The sequence below is a fragment of the Corticium candelabrum genome, chromosome 17 (genome assembly GCF_963422355.1).
Source record: "Corticium candelabrum chromosome 17, ooCorCand1.1, whole genome shotgun sequence".
NCBI classification, from domain to species: Eukaryota; Metazoa; Porifera; class Homoscleromorpha; order Homosclerophorida; family Plakinidae; genus Corticium; species Corticium candelabrum.
This window is the reverse complement of record NC_085101.1, coordinates 3883671-3898119: the sequence shown is the minus strand read 5'-3', so window position 1 is coordinate 3898119 and position 14449 is coordinate 3883671. Positions and strand designations below refer to the sequence as shown.

The window sequence follows — 14449 nt, the reverse complement described above, 5'->3', positions numbered from 1 at the left end:
TGTAACAAATAGCGAATTCGTTAGCACTACGACTACAGCTATAATAGAGTAAAAATAGATAGTTCAATTCGGTCATACACACACTGCATGTCAAATCTATAGAAATCTCTCAAGCAACATGTAGAAATCAATAGCAAACTACACATTCGTAGATCAATAAAACTCACAACGGACGCAGCAAACAAAGCAACACAACACTTAGATATACGACATCAATCAACGTACCAAATCATGCGGCTAAACGAGCAATGGTGATGAGACAAAATCAAGAGACGAACAAATTGTTTGCATGAGCACACAAACTCAGCTGTTGATATCATCGAAGGTCACCGCTTGCTGTCTGCTCCATAGCATACTAACATGGTCATCAGTTAAAGGTCCTTTTAGTTCAGATCTCTTCCGGCTTACAGTTGTAGACGAATATGTTACACTAATAGAAGTCACTGACTGCTGTCTTGGGATGTTTGCTGGAGCCGAGATGCATCGTTTTGACTTTGGTTTGGTCGATCTGATGCCTTGTGTACTGATACTTTTTGATCTGCCTCTAAATCTGAAGGGGCTAGGAACATCTCCATCATTCGGATGCCAACCCAAAAGAGGTACAGATACTGCAAGACAAGAGTACAGACTGAACATTTGAACAAACTACCTAAAAGCGAAATTAAGAAGACATAATGCATTAATTAGACTTACTGCAAAATATTAAATTACACACAGCTCATCATAAAATATATACAGTAAAGAGTAGAAATTTTGACCATACATTTGCATGACAAAAATGATTCATTTATTTAATTAATTCTTGAGTCAATGCAAATACACACACACACACACACACACACACACACACACACACACACACACACACACACACACACACACACACACACACACACACACACACACAGGCAAACAAGCAAACAGGCAAGCGCGCGCACACACACACACACACACACACACACACACACACACACACACACACACACACACACACAGGCAAACAGGCAAACAAACACACATACACACACAAACACACAAACAAACAAACACACACACAAACACACACAAACGCACACACATGCGTGCACACACACACACACACACACACACACACCTATGCACACATACACATACACACACAAACAAACACGTGCACACACACACACACAGACAAACAGGCGAACAAACACACATACACACACAAACAAACAAACACACACACACACACAAACACACACACAAACACACACACACACACACACACATACACACACACACACACACACACACACACACACAAACACACACACACACACACACAAACACACACACACACACACACACACACACACACACAGACACAGACACAGACACAGACACAGACACAGACACAGACACAGACACAGACACAGACACAGACACAGACACAGACACACACACACACACACACACACACACACACACACACACACACACACACACACACACACACACACATAACTACCACCATTACCACCGCCATCATTACTACCATTACCACCACTTTATGAGAACAAACACACTCAGTGGTTTTACAAATTGACTAAAAAGCACATGTATAAACAAAAAGACTGAAAGTGCATAAACAACAGACTCACTACTGGTGACCATCATCCCAACTTTAATGTGTCGTCTGCATGTTCATTCCATTTTCAAACGTTTAAATTAAGAACACATGACAATAATAAATTTACATAGCCATGCAATACACATGCTTCTCGGCAATTTTATTGATCATAGTGAACTACATGCAACACTTACTTCTGCCATCCAGCGGCTTCCTGTCTGCAATCACAGGAGGTCCACCTCGAGATTCCAGAAACAACGACGGCAATCCAATCTTCACAGTCTCCTGCCAGTTTTCCACAAACTCTGGAGACACTTTACCATGGATCGTATGACGATGAAACACGTCATAGAGACGTGGATCAGTACGCATAGCCGTCATCATTTCTCTTGCAGCTGTCCTATTAAATGTTAAGTATCCAAGTGCTGTAGCAGCACTGGCTGAAATTGCTTCAACCGGAGAACCAAGTTTTTTCAGTAAGAGCTTCACTCCTCCTGCTGCGGTAATAGCAGCTGAAATGCCGGCTCGTGTATGAGCAAGACTTGCCAAACAGTCGGCAGAAACAATCTGACTTTCTTCGGATTTTGAGTAGAGAAGAGAGATGAGCGTTTCAAGACCTCGAATGGTAACCTTGAGCTCTCCTGGACCCTTCAACACTTTGGCAAGAATGACAGTCTGAAAGGCTGCATACCCTCGGTGTGTCTCTTGCTCTGACTGCAGGAAACGTTCAAATAGAGAATAGTGGATGCCACCCACATCTCGTATTGCTTTCTGATGAGTCAAGCTGTTATATGCAAACATCGCAAGTGCCATACCAGCACATAGACAAACCTCGTCTGACTTTGACCTCAACATTCTAAGAATACTAACAAAATCAAAGTCGATGCAGGTGACAACAGATTGCTGAACGGGCATGTTTCCCAATGAGATGCACGACAATACCCATGCCGCATTTGCTCGAACTAAAAGATCAGAATGTTTGTCCATCAGTTCAACCAAATAGATAACACCTCTGCCTGCAGCAATTGTGTTCTGATTTTCAGTGTGAGGAGTATTGGCAGGACCTACACAAAGCGAAACCAGAGTACGAGCAACGTTGATCAGAACAGCTCTACTGGAGTTATCCTGTGGCTTTAAAAGTCTCACAAGAGGCAGTACACCACCCGACTCCCCAATTCTGTGTCGAAATGCTGCCGGTCCACTCGAAAGTGCATGGATAGCCTGAGATGCTACAATCGCCAGCCGTTCATTTCGTAAATTAAGCAATTGGATAAGCATGTCAATACCTATTAGAGATGCTACGTGACGTTGATTGGCTACTGTTGTCCCTGCAACTGACCACAAAGCCGATGCTCCCTTAATCTTCAATTCTGGAGTCTTGAATTTTAATAGTCGTTTCAATGCGTGTGTACCAATCGGATGTGTCCGACCGGCACTGCCATCATCACCAAACATAATTCTTGTCTGTGCCTTCACATTGCCATCAGCGATTGCCTCCATTGCACGAGCAGCCTGTACTTGCACACGAGGATTACGACTGCGAAGAAGAATGATGAGCAGCCGAATACCATTGTTGTCTACAAAAGCATCTTGTGCTTCTTCAAATCGAGTTGTTGCTGCTTTTACTGTCTCAGCTGCACATGCTTGAATATCATCCGAATCCAAACTGAGAAGATTTATTAGTGGCCGAATGCCGTTGTACGAAAGAAATGTTGACTGGTTGTGTAGATTTTCATCTACCAGCACACGAATGCAATTAGCTGAATTCAACTGTACTGTGCGGTCCCCAGAATGAAGAAGCGAAACAAGATGTTCGATGGCACCTTGCGCTGCTATGCTGTCACAGTTATCATCCACTGTGCCAACGTCGGCTAATATAACCGAGCACCGTGACTGTATGTCAGCATTTGGTGCCTTCAGCAAAGAGACTAGATCAGGAACAGCATTTAAATCTACGATTGCTCGTTGGACAATAGAATTTCCTGATATATTTTGTAAGACCAATGCAGCACAAGCCTGCACTGTAACATCTGACGATTTCAACAAATGAGCAAGTGCAATAACACCACCAGCCTCAACGAGTTTCTCCCAATATGATGCATGGGCAGTGGTTACAGGATCCAAACATCGAGCGGCAAGTTCTGGTTCTCTTGTTTCCAAAGGAGACTTCAACATGTCAACCAATAAGTGAAATATACGAAGTGATGGAGGGTCACACTGTGCGTAAAACAGCAAGATGTTAATATGCAGGTTCATGGCAGCTGCATGCACTAGACTCTTTCCAAACCCGTCAACAACACCCAAACTTGCTCCCAACTGTACAAGCTGTTTGACGGCATCAAGAGATCCACCGAGTGTAGCTTGCATAAGAGGAGTTGCTTTTCTGTCGTCATCAGTCCTTGACTCTAACAATGACATGTTATTTGATATCAAATAATGGACGATCTGCGAATGATTATGAAATGCACTGTGATGAATCGGCATCCATTTCATGACATCATACAGACAGGGATTGGCATCATTGACTATGAGACAACAAACGCTACTCAAGCAGCCTAATCTAGCTGCTACATGCAGCGGTGTCTCTCCCATCTGACCAGCTGACGGTGAAACAAACCCTTCAGACAAGTGAAGACGTCGAACATTGAGATCACAGCCTCGTTGTGCAAGAAACTGAATGATACAAACTTGATCATGTATTGCAGCATGATGCAGCAATGCAAGACCGTCATCATTAGACGCATTGCTCAATCGTGTCTGTGCACTTCTTTTCGCAACCACCTCAATAACAGAGCTAAAGCCATGTTGAGCCGATAAAACAAGAAGAGCATTAGACGACTTAACCTTCGATGCCTGACGTGAACCAATTCGTTGACGCACAATGTCTTGTATTCGAGAATCACTAAGAGTTGGAATTCCAGCGACCTGATTCGACATTTCGTTGACCATCGCGTGTATCCACGGAGGAAGCTTCGGAGATGTTGCATAATAGCTTTCCAGTTTCAAGCAAAGAACGGCGTAGAAACGATCATTAAGAGTAATCCGTGAATGACCAAACTGGTCCGAGTCTGCATAGTCGTGTTTCACTGCCAGACTTCTATATTGTTGCATCATAGACTCTCCCACTGGGACACAATCACAAATGCTCTTATGGAAATTTATAAATCCTTCTTGCTGTACAAGATGCCCACTGACACCTACACTACTCTCACACTTTGGATTTGTGACAAACAAAGGAGGCAACTCTCGTTCCGTTTTCAAATCATCCGCTCTCAGAGGCAATCGAAATGATTCAACATCAGGCACTTTGCAGCGAGACTTCCAAGCGGTCAACAACTGTATCATACATCCAATGAACTGAAGGAGAACTAAGTTGTGCCTTAGTTCAGAAGTCGAGTCCATTGTTTGTCGAAAAATATCAAAATGAGTTTGGATAGATCGATGACTCTCGATGTGATCGCAAATGTCGAGAGAGTCGTCGGGCGTCATAAAGTATGACGTTGGATTCCATTGCGGATCCATAACAAATACATTGTCGTGTTGTTGAATGCCGTTTCCAGTTACTGTAATTCCATACAGCAAGCGAATATCCAAACTTTCGCCATCCTGGTTTATGTCAATAAAAGGGAAGTCCGTTACTTCTTGTGAGCCAGCGTCTACATACACCTTTTCTAATTCTGTCGTTGTCGGTGGAGTTTTCTCTCGTTTCCCAATTTTCATCACATCCCTCCACGTCTGTGTAAATCGCCGACGTCTCTCTGAAGGAAACTCAACACCATTGAGATGAGCGTTGACTCCAGCTATGGCATCAATCAGCACCTGACCGACTCGCGTGTCTTCATAAGGTAAAGGCAAAATGCACAAAGCAGCTCCACTGTTGTCATAGTGACCAACCAACTTCACATCCGGGATCTCATTAAAAACGTAAATCCCAGTAACAAGTTCCCGTATAATCTGATGAATATCCTCCAATTTCACAGGAACGGCGTTCGACGTCTCGTTCTCGACCGGCCACAGTACAGCCACATCCTTCATATTCTGTACGTCTGCGCAGAATCGAACAAGCCCACTCGACATCTTGTCTGAATGGAAAACGAACTGGTGCGGTCGTCTGCTCGCCGCCTCCAGAAGATCCAAGCGTTTGAATTTGCGAAAGTACGTTCCGGCATTGCGTTGAGCGTCTTGCCAGTCGATGTCGATGCGCAGAGCTCCCGCATTCGAACGACGTCGAGCTGATCGAATGCGTTCCGTCCGCTGCATAGCCGCGGCGCCAGGAAGTTACGCTCTAAACCGAGCAATTGACACAAGGTTGGAATTTCCGATCGAGGCAAAGGCGGCTGTTTACCGCAATAAACAAAACAAAGACGCGTGCTTGTATAATCCAAGAATAGACATACGGGTAACCCTGTTAGTTGTTGTCACGGCAACATATACTTGACGCAAGCGTAGAAGCCTCGTGAAGTCAGACTTTACCGCCACGTCGGACTTTCTGCTATGAAAGTCAGGTTGCCATTATCAGGTGGTCGTAATTAATTTATTGCATGTAGACCAACACTTGCAGACGTTAAAAAACTAGCATTAAAATATGATTGTGTACTTATACGGGTACCGCAAGTCACGTGTTATGATCCGGGTAACTAATGGAAACGGCATACGGGCACCACAAATCACGTGTCACTATATCTCCAATTAAAATCTAGCAAAATTTGAGAACACGGCGCTGCCAGTGAATGATTCAAAATGTGTATTTTACACAAACAGTCTACTATGGACTAGATATCTATTTTAGAACACTTTCTACAAACATAGAGCAGAGCCACCGAAACGTGGCCATTCTTCTAGTACATACCATTAATATCAATGCTAATCTGTTGTGTACATATTGCTACATATCTAATTAACTAAATTAATTAAAAGACAACACATGCCCCAAGCATGTCTCATAAAGTCGGGTAACTCCACTGACATCTCCAGATCTCGTTCAGTTAACAGTCGGCGACCAAATCCTCGGGCATCGCCACAGAGTTGTTGTCATCCTCATTTTGTTCACTATCTGTGATTGAGATATCACTCAAGCTGTATTCCAAATGCTGACTAGATGCATCATCAGTGGCTAGTTGGTTTACCTCTCCCGATAGCTAGACAATCAATAGAAATTAAAAGTATTACATTAATTAATTAGATAAATTATATAATTATTAAAATTTAGAAACAAATTAATTCATAAAAATTGAGTAACATTAATTTATTTTAAAATAAATATTTAAATTCAAATAAATAAAACTAAATAAAAATTCAAATAAATTAAATACATAAATTAAATTTTAAATAACTTTGTTATTCATAATTTTTTACTAATTATTATATACATAATTAAATAACATTGAATTTCAAAATTTTAATAACTATATAAATAAATTTTTAAAATTCAAATAAATTAAATTATTTTAAAAAATCAAATAAAATGTAATAAATTAAAAATAAATTAAATACATAAATACATTCTAAATTCAAATAAATAAAAATAAATTATTTTAAAAATAAAATAAAATTAAATGAATATTTTTATAATTCAATTTTTAAATAACACTGTTCTTCAATTTTTTTACAAATTAAATGCATAAATAAATTTTTAAAATGGAAATAAATTAAATAATATTGGAAATTAAAATATGAAACACAAAACAGAAAACCTACCATTATGACAGAATGTTCTGCCTTTTGTTGTTCTAGATTGATTGCCGACCCTACAGGTGTTGGTGCTGTTGTTGTTGCAGTTGGTTCGTCCGAGGTATCCAGCTTCGGAGCGACCTCACAATTAGGTCTGACTACCGGATCTGTCAACGCACGTTCGACTCCCGTTGAGTCCGAGTCGGTCACCAGATTGTCGGGCAAACTCGAATGAAGCAAACCGATCGAATGCGGAACGTCTCCATTTGCTATCACATTCAATGGCGTTTCGCTCCGCCTCGATGCGTCCACCTGATCTACTCCACTAGCGTGAGTAGAATCTTCGTTGACCGCCGAGAGCGGCAACTGCCTCTCGGAGTTGCCCCACATGGGATCCAATGCGTGAATAGCATCAGACAATGATGCCTTTCTCTGTTGTATTGCCATGTCGGGAGGTACAATGTCGCTCACCATGAAACTCGATTTCCTCCTAACGCCCATTTCGCCGTAGACGGTGAGACCGGAATCGTCGAGATGTCTCGACAAGTGGGTCATACTGCTCGCCATTGACGGCGAGAACTTCATAGCTGACTCGAACGAATTGTATCTCTCCTTGTCACAGGTGGCAAACGACGAACTCCTCACGTGGCCACTCCCTCTCCTATACAAACAATCAACGAATATAAACATTAGCAATAAAAAGGATTGTGTGTGTGTGTGTGTGTGTGTGTGTGTGTGTGTGTGTGTGTGTGTGTGTGTGTGTGTACGCGTTACCGATTTGGGGAATACTTCTTCCGTCTCTTGCTGCACACGAGACACGAAACAACAAGTGACGTCAGCACCACAAAAGCTCCGACACTCGCAGCTCCTACAATGATCAAAAGCTTGTTGTCCGAAGATATACCTGCTTGAACTTCCAACTCGTTGTTTCTAACGTCTACAAAACGTGCATCCATTTCACACACACAAAATCAGATTTAGGGAAAACAGCATAAGCACCTGCAATAGTAGGCAGAGTGTTGTCTCTCAATACCGGAATTCTTGATGTACTAGAATAAGTCGTTGACATTATAGGATCGGTAGCCACGTCGTCGAGATTCGTCTCGCTAACAAAATGTATTTCATTCTCATGCTGGTGAGACGTTGACGGTGTTGAGGTATGAGAAACAGATGTATCCACGCCCGCATGTGAGGTTGTAACCGATAATTGATCTGTTCTCATGGCAACAAATTTATTCAAAGTCAGTTGCGTCGGCGGTGGCGTTCTAGTGACTGTTGGTGTAGATGCTCTCTTACGTGACGTTGGCTTTCGAGTTGTTGCTTCTTGCTTCGTTGTTGATGCTTGTGTTGTTGCTGCTTGTGTTGTTGGCGTTCGTGTTGTTGGTGTTTGTGTTGTTGGTGTTGGTGTTGTTGGTGCTTGTGTTGTTTGTGTTTGTGTTGTAGGTGTTTGTGTCGTTGCTGCTTGTGTCATTGCTGCTTGTGTCATTGCTGCTTGTGTTGTTGCTGCTCGTGTTGTTGCTCTTTGTGTTGTTGTTTGTTGCTTTTCCATTCTGCTTGTTGTCACAGTTTCAGTCGACAATGCTTCTGTCGTTACGTCTAAATCTTCTATCGATGATGTATACCTACGGTGACTATTTACACTCATTGAAGTCACTCTCTGTTGTCTACCTGTCGATGAAGTCAAAGTAGCACTTGTTACCAGTGTATCTATTGCCTGTGTTGTTGCTTCGGTAGATGCTTGTGGCTCTGTTGTGTGTACAATCGAAGACGAAGTATGCAAGGTTGGATCGGGAGTGTTAGTTTGCTGTCTTGATGTTTGACGTGAAGTAAATGGTTTTACGTGACTGTCTGTTTGTATTGATGGAGTAGGATGTTGTGGTAGACTCAAAATTAAAGGATTGCTGCTCATGTCCCCGCCTGCCTTGCCTGCAAAGCTGTGATTGTGTCTGTTTATTGGTTGTTCTGTTGTGACATAGTTTGGTGTATGAAGTAGAGGAGTAGAGCGAGTCGACGGTGTTAGAATGCCAGTGGGTCCTTTGGTAACAGGAATACCGGTGGTTGGTACAACTGGAACATATAATCAAATAATTATTAATTTATTTAACTACATGCACATGCACACACACACATACACACACAAACAAACAAACAAACACAAAGACAGACAGACACACATGCGTGCACACACACATACACAAACAAACAAACACAAACACAGACACAAACAAACACAAACACAGACACAAACAGACAGACACAGACACACAAACAAACAGACACAAACACAGACAGACAGACAGACAGACAGACAGACAGACAGACACACACACACACACACACACACACACACACACACACACACACACACACCTGAAACTATTGTAAAACTCTTTCGCAACATAACATTCTTCGCCCCACCATCATACGCCACACACGTATACTCCCCATAGTCTTCTTCCAAAAACGGCCGGATCTTCAACCGCCTCGACGACGCCGGTTTCCGTACACCGTGTTGCACAACTCTCCCATTTCCCGACTTGATAACTTCACCATCCCTCATCCATTTCACATGACTAACCGGCAACCCAGGAGCATAACAATATACCGTCAACCGAGTCTCTCCCTTCTCACTGCTCGGCATCAGACGAATAACATCCGGAAACGTTCTCCTGTCTTTGAATATTACTTTTAATTCCTTCGGTTTAGGGCAACGTTGAAGTTGACAGACACTTGCTTCCTCATTCGCGCCATCGCAGAATGATGTCGGTACGTACACGCCTTGACGATGTATGCAGATTCGTTTTCTAGTCCGCTCGCCTATCCCACATGTCTCAGAGCATTCGGACCATGACTGCCATGCCGCCCAGAAGGTAACCGATTCGGTTGGACGAGTGCTGTTGGTGAGACCAGACAAAGATGTTGAGAATACTTCTAATGCTAGAAACAATATACATATGGAACCATATCAATAGTAATACTTAATTAAGTTCAAGATATAAATCATAACGGCGGGGCCAATATGCATGGAAAGCAGATGAGAATGCAGTCAAATAACGTTGTGTGCGATTTGAAATAAGTTTCATTATTTGGTCATGTGTCATGCAGGAGATGAAGCCGAGTCGTCGGTTGTATGTCATGTGACCAGCCTGTGCAACTGTACACATACACCCTAGTGTTTCACCTCTTGGGTAATAAAGTTCCCAAAACAAACGAGACTAACTGTCTGGTTGGTTGTGTATTTAATGTTGTAAGATGGTAAATGTAGATATTCTGACCACAGACTGGGTATATAGACAATCATAAAAACAATATAAATAATGGAGACCACCATGAATGTGGCATCACAGAACTAAATGGTCCCTTAGCTTGACATTCTATGGGAAACATATTGGGAGGTAAGGTGAGTCCCAGCTGGAATTCAGTTCCAGCTAATAGATGGCATTACATTGGTATCATTTACATAATGTAAATAAACTACACTGTACTATGAGACTAACAGTCCATGTCTATTGGTGCTAGGATCTATTGATATGTTCATTGGATATGAGACACCTTGATACCCAGCAGGGCACATATAATGACTGGTCCTAATGGAGCTAACTGGATATTTAAATTTAAAAAAAGTGGAACAATGTGATCACTGCCCAAACATTTAAATACTCACACCAATGATAGAGCTACTTCCAACAAAATGTAGTAACCCCCTGGCAGCAACACACGCACTTGATATTTTATCACATGGTTCCCACTACAGAATGTTACATAAGACTTACAAAGAAGATGGTAATGGGAAAAGCCCAGCTAGAAACGTCATGGACTGTGACTTCCACAAACTAACTTCCTAAAATCTCTCCTAAATAGATCCCCATTTTTAGCGACTAGGTCTAGTGTAAAACCAAACTAATATTAGATACCACTAGCTTCTTATTTTACCTTAATTAACACATTCCTTCATTGAAGGATTGACCAGGATAACAAAATTCCACATGAATCCTACACTCCTACTCAAACTCAATAACCTTTCAACAGGAAACAGCTTTTAGCAAACCATAGGTGAAGCCCTAAGCAATCCGGTAATGCACTTGTGGGGTGCTGTGAGTAAGAAGACTGGTTTAAACACTAGGTACTAAATCTGGGAAGTCATTCCACAAACCAAATACCACACAAGGATAATACAAACTGGTATGTTCTAGTTGTTAGAGCTGAATCTATACTTTAACCTGAATGACAACAAACATCATCTCTTAGAGTACACACCTGCCACTCTTACTCAAACAAATCAAATCTCTACTACACAATTAACCAACTGGAACTGAATAGTCAGTGGCAATTAGATGTGGACAGAGTGGTTTACCCTTTAAGTTTTAGTAAATCTTCTTTGTATGTATGTACACCAAATAGTAATGCAATCAATCATCTTGTAAATAAAGGTGCAACACAGAACAGGTGTCTACCTCCCTCATACTTTTCCACTACAGACATTTATGCAACGCCTCTCCCACCTTCGGAGGATTGCAACTAAGATTATCTGTCGCAACTAAGATCATCTGTCGCAGTACGAGAAATCAGCAAACGCAAACAAACCATCGACTTTTGCCCCCGTACGTAGACCAAACAAACAAGTGGAATGTCCAACTCAAGACTGACCAGTCTAGCATTACTGTACAGTACACACTAAAATGTAGGATCTCTTCATCACACCACTACATTGTGAACTTTTAGGACTACAAACACAACAGAGTCCGTTGGTTAGCGTTTCCGGTCGCACACCCAATACAAACAGCTCCCCCGACAATGAATGAACTCGAAAGCGACTGTCGTCTCCTCAGCTTCACAATTCCACACCACTTTCCACTCAATCTCAACTCGTCGAAACCGCACGACGAGAAGCCTATTCGAACGCACAAAATTGGACAAAATCGACGTGTAAGCGAGCCAACCACACGTCGGAAGCGACCTTCCAACCTTGTCTCGCGTTTACCAACTCCCTCGAAATGCCATTGTCAAGCACCCTCGACGTACGTCGACAAACTCATCCCTGGTTACTAAAAACTCTCCACTTGCTCGACTCTCTAGCTACACTGTAGCACGACGGCTCAGCATCAGCACGTGCGAAGCGCAATCAAATTAGCAAACAAGAACGCCAGACGAATAAACTACACGTCGCCAACGACACTAAATAGTCGAAACAAACGCCCGAACGACAGCGGACGGCATCCCACCGTCGCTCACCCCGGCGGCGCCGCCTCAGTCACACTTCAATGGGGTTGCCATGTCAGGGCACGTGCCAACGCTTTTTTTGTCTGTCATAGCAAGCGGAGAGGAGAACAAATCCGCTTCAGACAGTTACTCGCGTTTACGCACAAACTAGACACGCCGTAACATTAGAATCGTCGAAAAACATTCGAATGCGTTCAAACGTGAAGACATTGGATCCGCCTTTGTCACAACTTTCTAAGATATGTTGTAGCAACCGTTATTGCTCACCTGACACGAACGCTAGAGTTAGTAGAAACCAAATGTCTAGAAACATGGTGGTAGACACGCTAGGAAGAAGAACCGTGGGCCGTCGCCTTGTAAACTTGTGTGTAAATGACGTTATGACGTAACGGCGGAGTGACCCAATCGCCCCCTAGCGATTCGTCGCTTCTCAGAACCAGACCGCAAACCACGCCCACAAACAGCACTATGTCCAGAAGTGAATTGATTGACAACTACTAAAAACTTTAGTATTGTTATTTGGTAAATAAGTATGTTGTACCAGTTCTCTGATCTTGTTTGTACTGTACCTAATAATCTTGTTTGTACTTTGCTATGACAAGATCAGGTTGTGCGTGGGTGCAGAGCAGCTGTAAGAGGAAGCTGTTGAAACCAAGTTTCTACAAAACGGTACCAATTTTGGCACTTACCAAGTAAAGAAATTTGAGATGACAATTACTCATTAATTAAAGCGGACTCTATAAAATGACGTAAAAATGTGAAGGTAATCATGAAATTGAGATGACAACTTTTCTTAGTCATAGGGTTTCATTATTGTACTGTACGTACATTCTATACTCTGTATATATAGATCGATGACGCACATTATATCTACTTGCAATTGTTGTATGTCTGTTTTCTGTACTCTTCGATTTGTTGTCCAACAATGGCAACAAAGTACATATCACAAAGCATATAGCACAGATGCCCTACATAATTATAAATTTATTGGACTTTCCTTGACTCTGCATACATATACACAGTAACACTGTATTTGTCTACAAACTATTAATGATTTATAAACTGCTGGTTGATATCTAGATTAGTACTATGTCAACATTTCATCTGTCGATAAAACTCTTCAGAGTAATAATAATCAGAATCCACTTTCTCTCCAGAAAGACAAAGCTGTACAAACAATTTGTCGCCGATTCGTCGCACTTCATGCAGTCTTTGTTTGACTCCTTTAGAGCAAAGAGTTTTCATACCCCTCGGATTCCTTACATCAACAGAATAGTACAACGACTCTCCAGAATCAAGTGCAATTTGGTGCAAATGCCAAGGACATCGAACACACAGTCTCCCATCAATGTCTTCTATATCACCCTGATTCAGTGGTCCTCCAGCATCTACACAAACACCATTTCTCAAATAGCCGTTTGTGATAACACATTTTCTAATAATCGCCAGGCTGTTATCTGTGTAAATGCTCTTTTCTTACGGTAACACTTCTGATCCATTGCAAAGAGATCTTTGTCTCCAACCATAAAAATCACGATTGCTCTGCCGTCAAACTCCAAACGCAAACCCCTGCACACTCTCTCTTCCTCTTGATCATGTCTTGCTCTTGTCGTACCACTGCTGAGATTCTGTTTTAACGTTTGCATAACGCGTAGATCTCGGACATTACACGCAAACTGAAATTCTGCCATGAGCAAAACATTGCCTCGGAGTCCCGACTTTATGTTCATTGATAATAACCAGAAATAAATAAATAAATAATAAATAGTAATAATTATGTTTGTGCACAATATCTAAGAGATAGGTAAACAACACATATGACAAATTAAGTAACAATGTAAAAATTAAAAATTAAGTAGACATCAGATGTTTTCTTAATTAATTAATTTCTAAAAGTTGAGTTGAGCGAATGTTGTCAGTATTTATTGCAAGTTTATTAAAGTGACGTTGTAC

At 41.8% G+C, this 14449-nt stretch overlaps 3 protein-coding genes across 3 annotated transcripts; all 3 read right to left on the bottom strand.

Moving 5' to 3' along the window:
• Window positions 1-301: 301 nt before the first annotated feature.
• Window positions 302-5695, bottom strand: LOC134192710 (ankyrin and armadillo repeat-containing protein-like). Its single transcript, XM_062661460.1, has 2 exons — window positions 1801-5695; window positions 302-608 (listed from the first exon to the last, which is right to left on the bottom strand). Exons 1-2 carry the CDS (start codon window positions 5681-5683, stop codon window positions 304-306), a joined length of 4188 nt encoding a protein of 1395 aa, XP_062517444.1. The 5' UTR covers window positions 5684-5695; the 3' UTR covers window positions 302-303.
• A 638-nt stretch (window positions 5696-6333) lies between these two features.
• On the bottom strand, window positions 6334-12855 carry LOC134193071 (uncharacterized). Its single transcript, XM_062661858.1, has 6 exons — window positions 12764-12855; window positions 9647-10213; window positions 8276-9343; window positions 8051-8213; window positions 7304-7937; window positions 6334-6744 (listed from the first exon to the last, which is right to left on the bottom strand). The coding sequence occupies exons 1-6, from the start codon at window positions 12807-12809 to the stop codon at window positions 6592-6594; spliced, it is 2631 nt and encodes an 876-aa protein (XP_062517842.1). The 5' UTR covers window positions 12810-12855; the 3' UTR covers window positions 6334-6591.
• Window positions 12856-13469: 614 nt separating this feature from the next.
• On the bottom strand, window positions 13470-14200 carry LOC134193348 (Rieske domain-containing protein-like). The gene is made up of 2 exons (XM_062662182.1): window positions 13977-14200; window positions 13470-13884 (listed from the first exon to the last, which is right to left on the bottom strand). The coding sequence occupies exons 1-2, from the start codon at window positions 14185-14187 to the stop codon at window positions 13589-13591; spliced, it is 507 nt and encodes a 168-aa protein (XP_062518166.1). The 5' UTR covers window positions 14188-14200; the 3' UTR covers window positions 13470-13588.
• Between the last annotated feature and the right edge of the window lie 249 nt (window positions 14201-14449).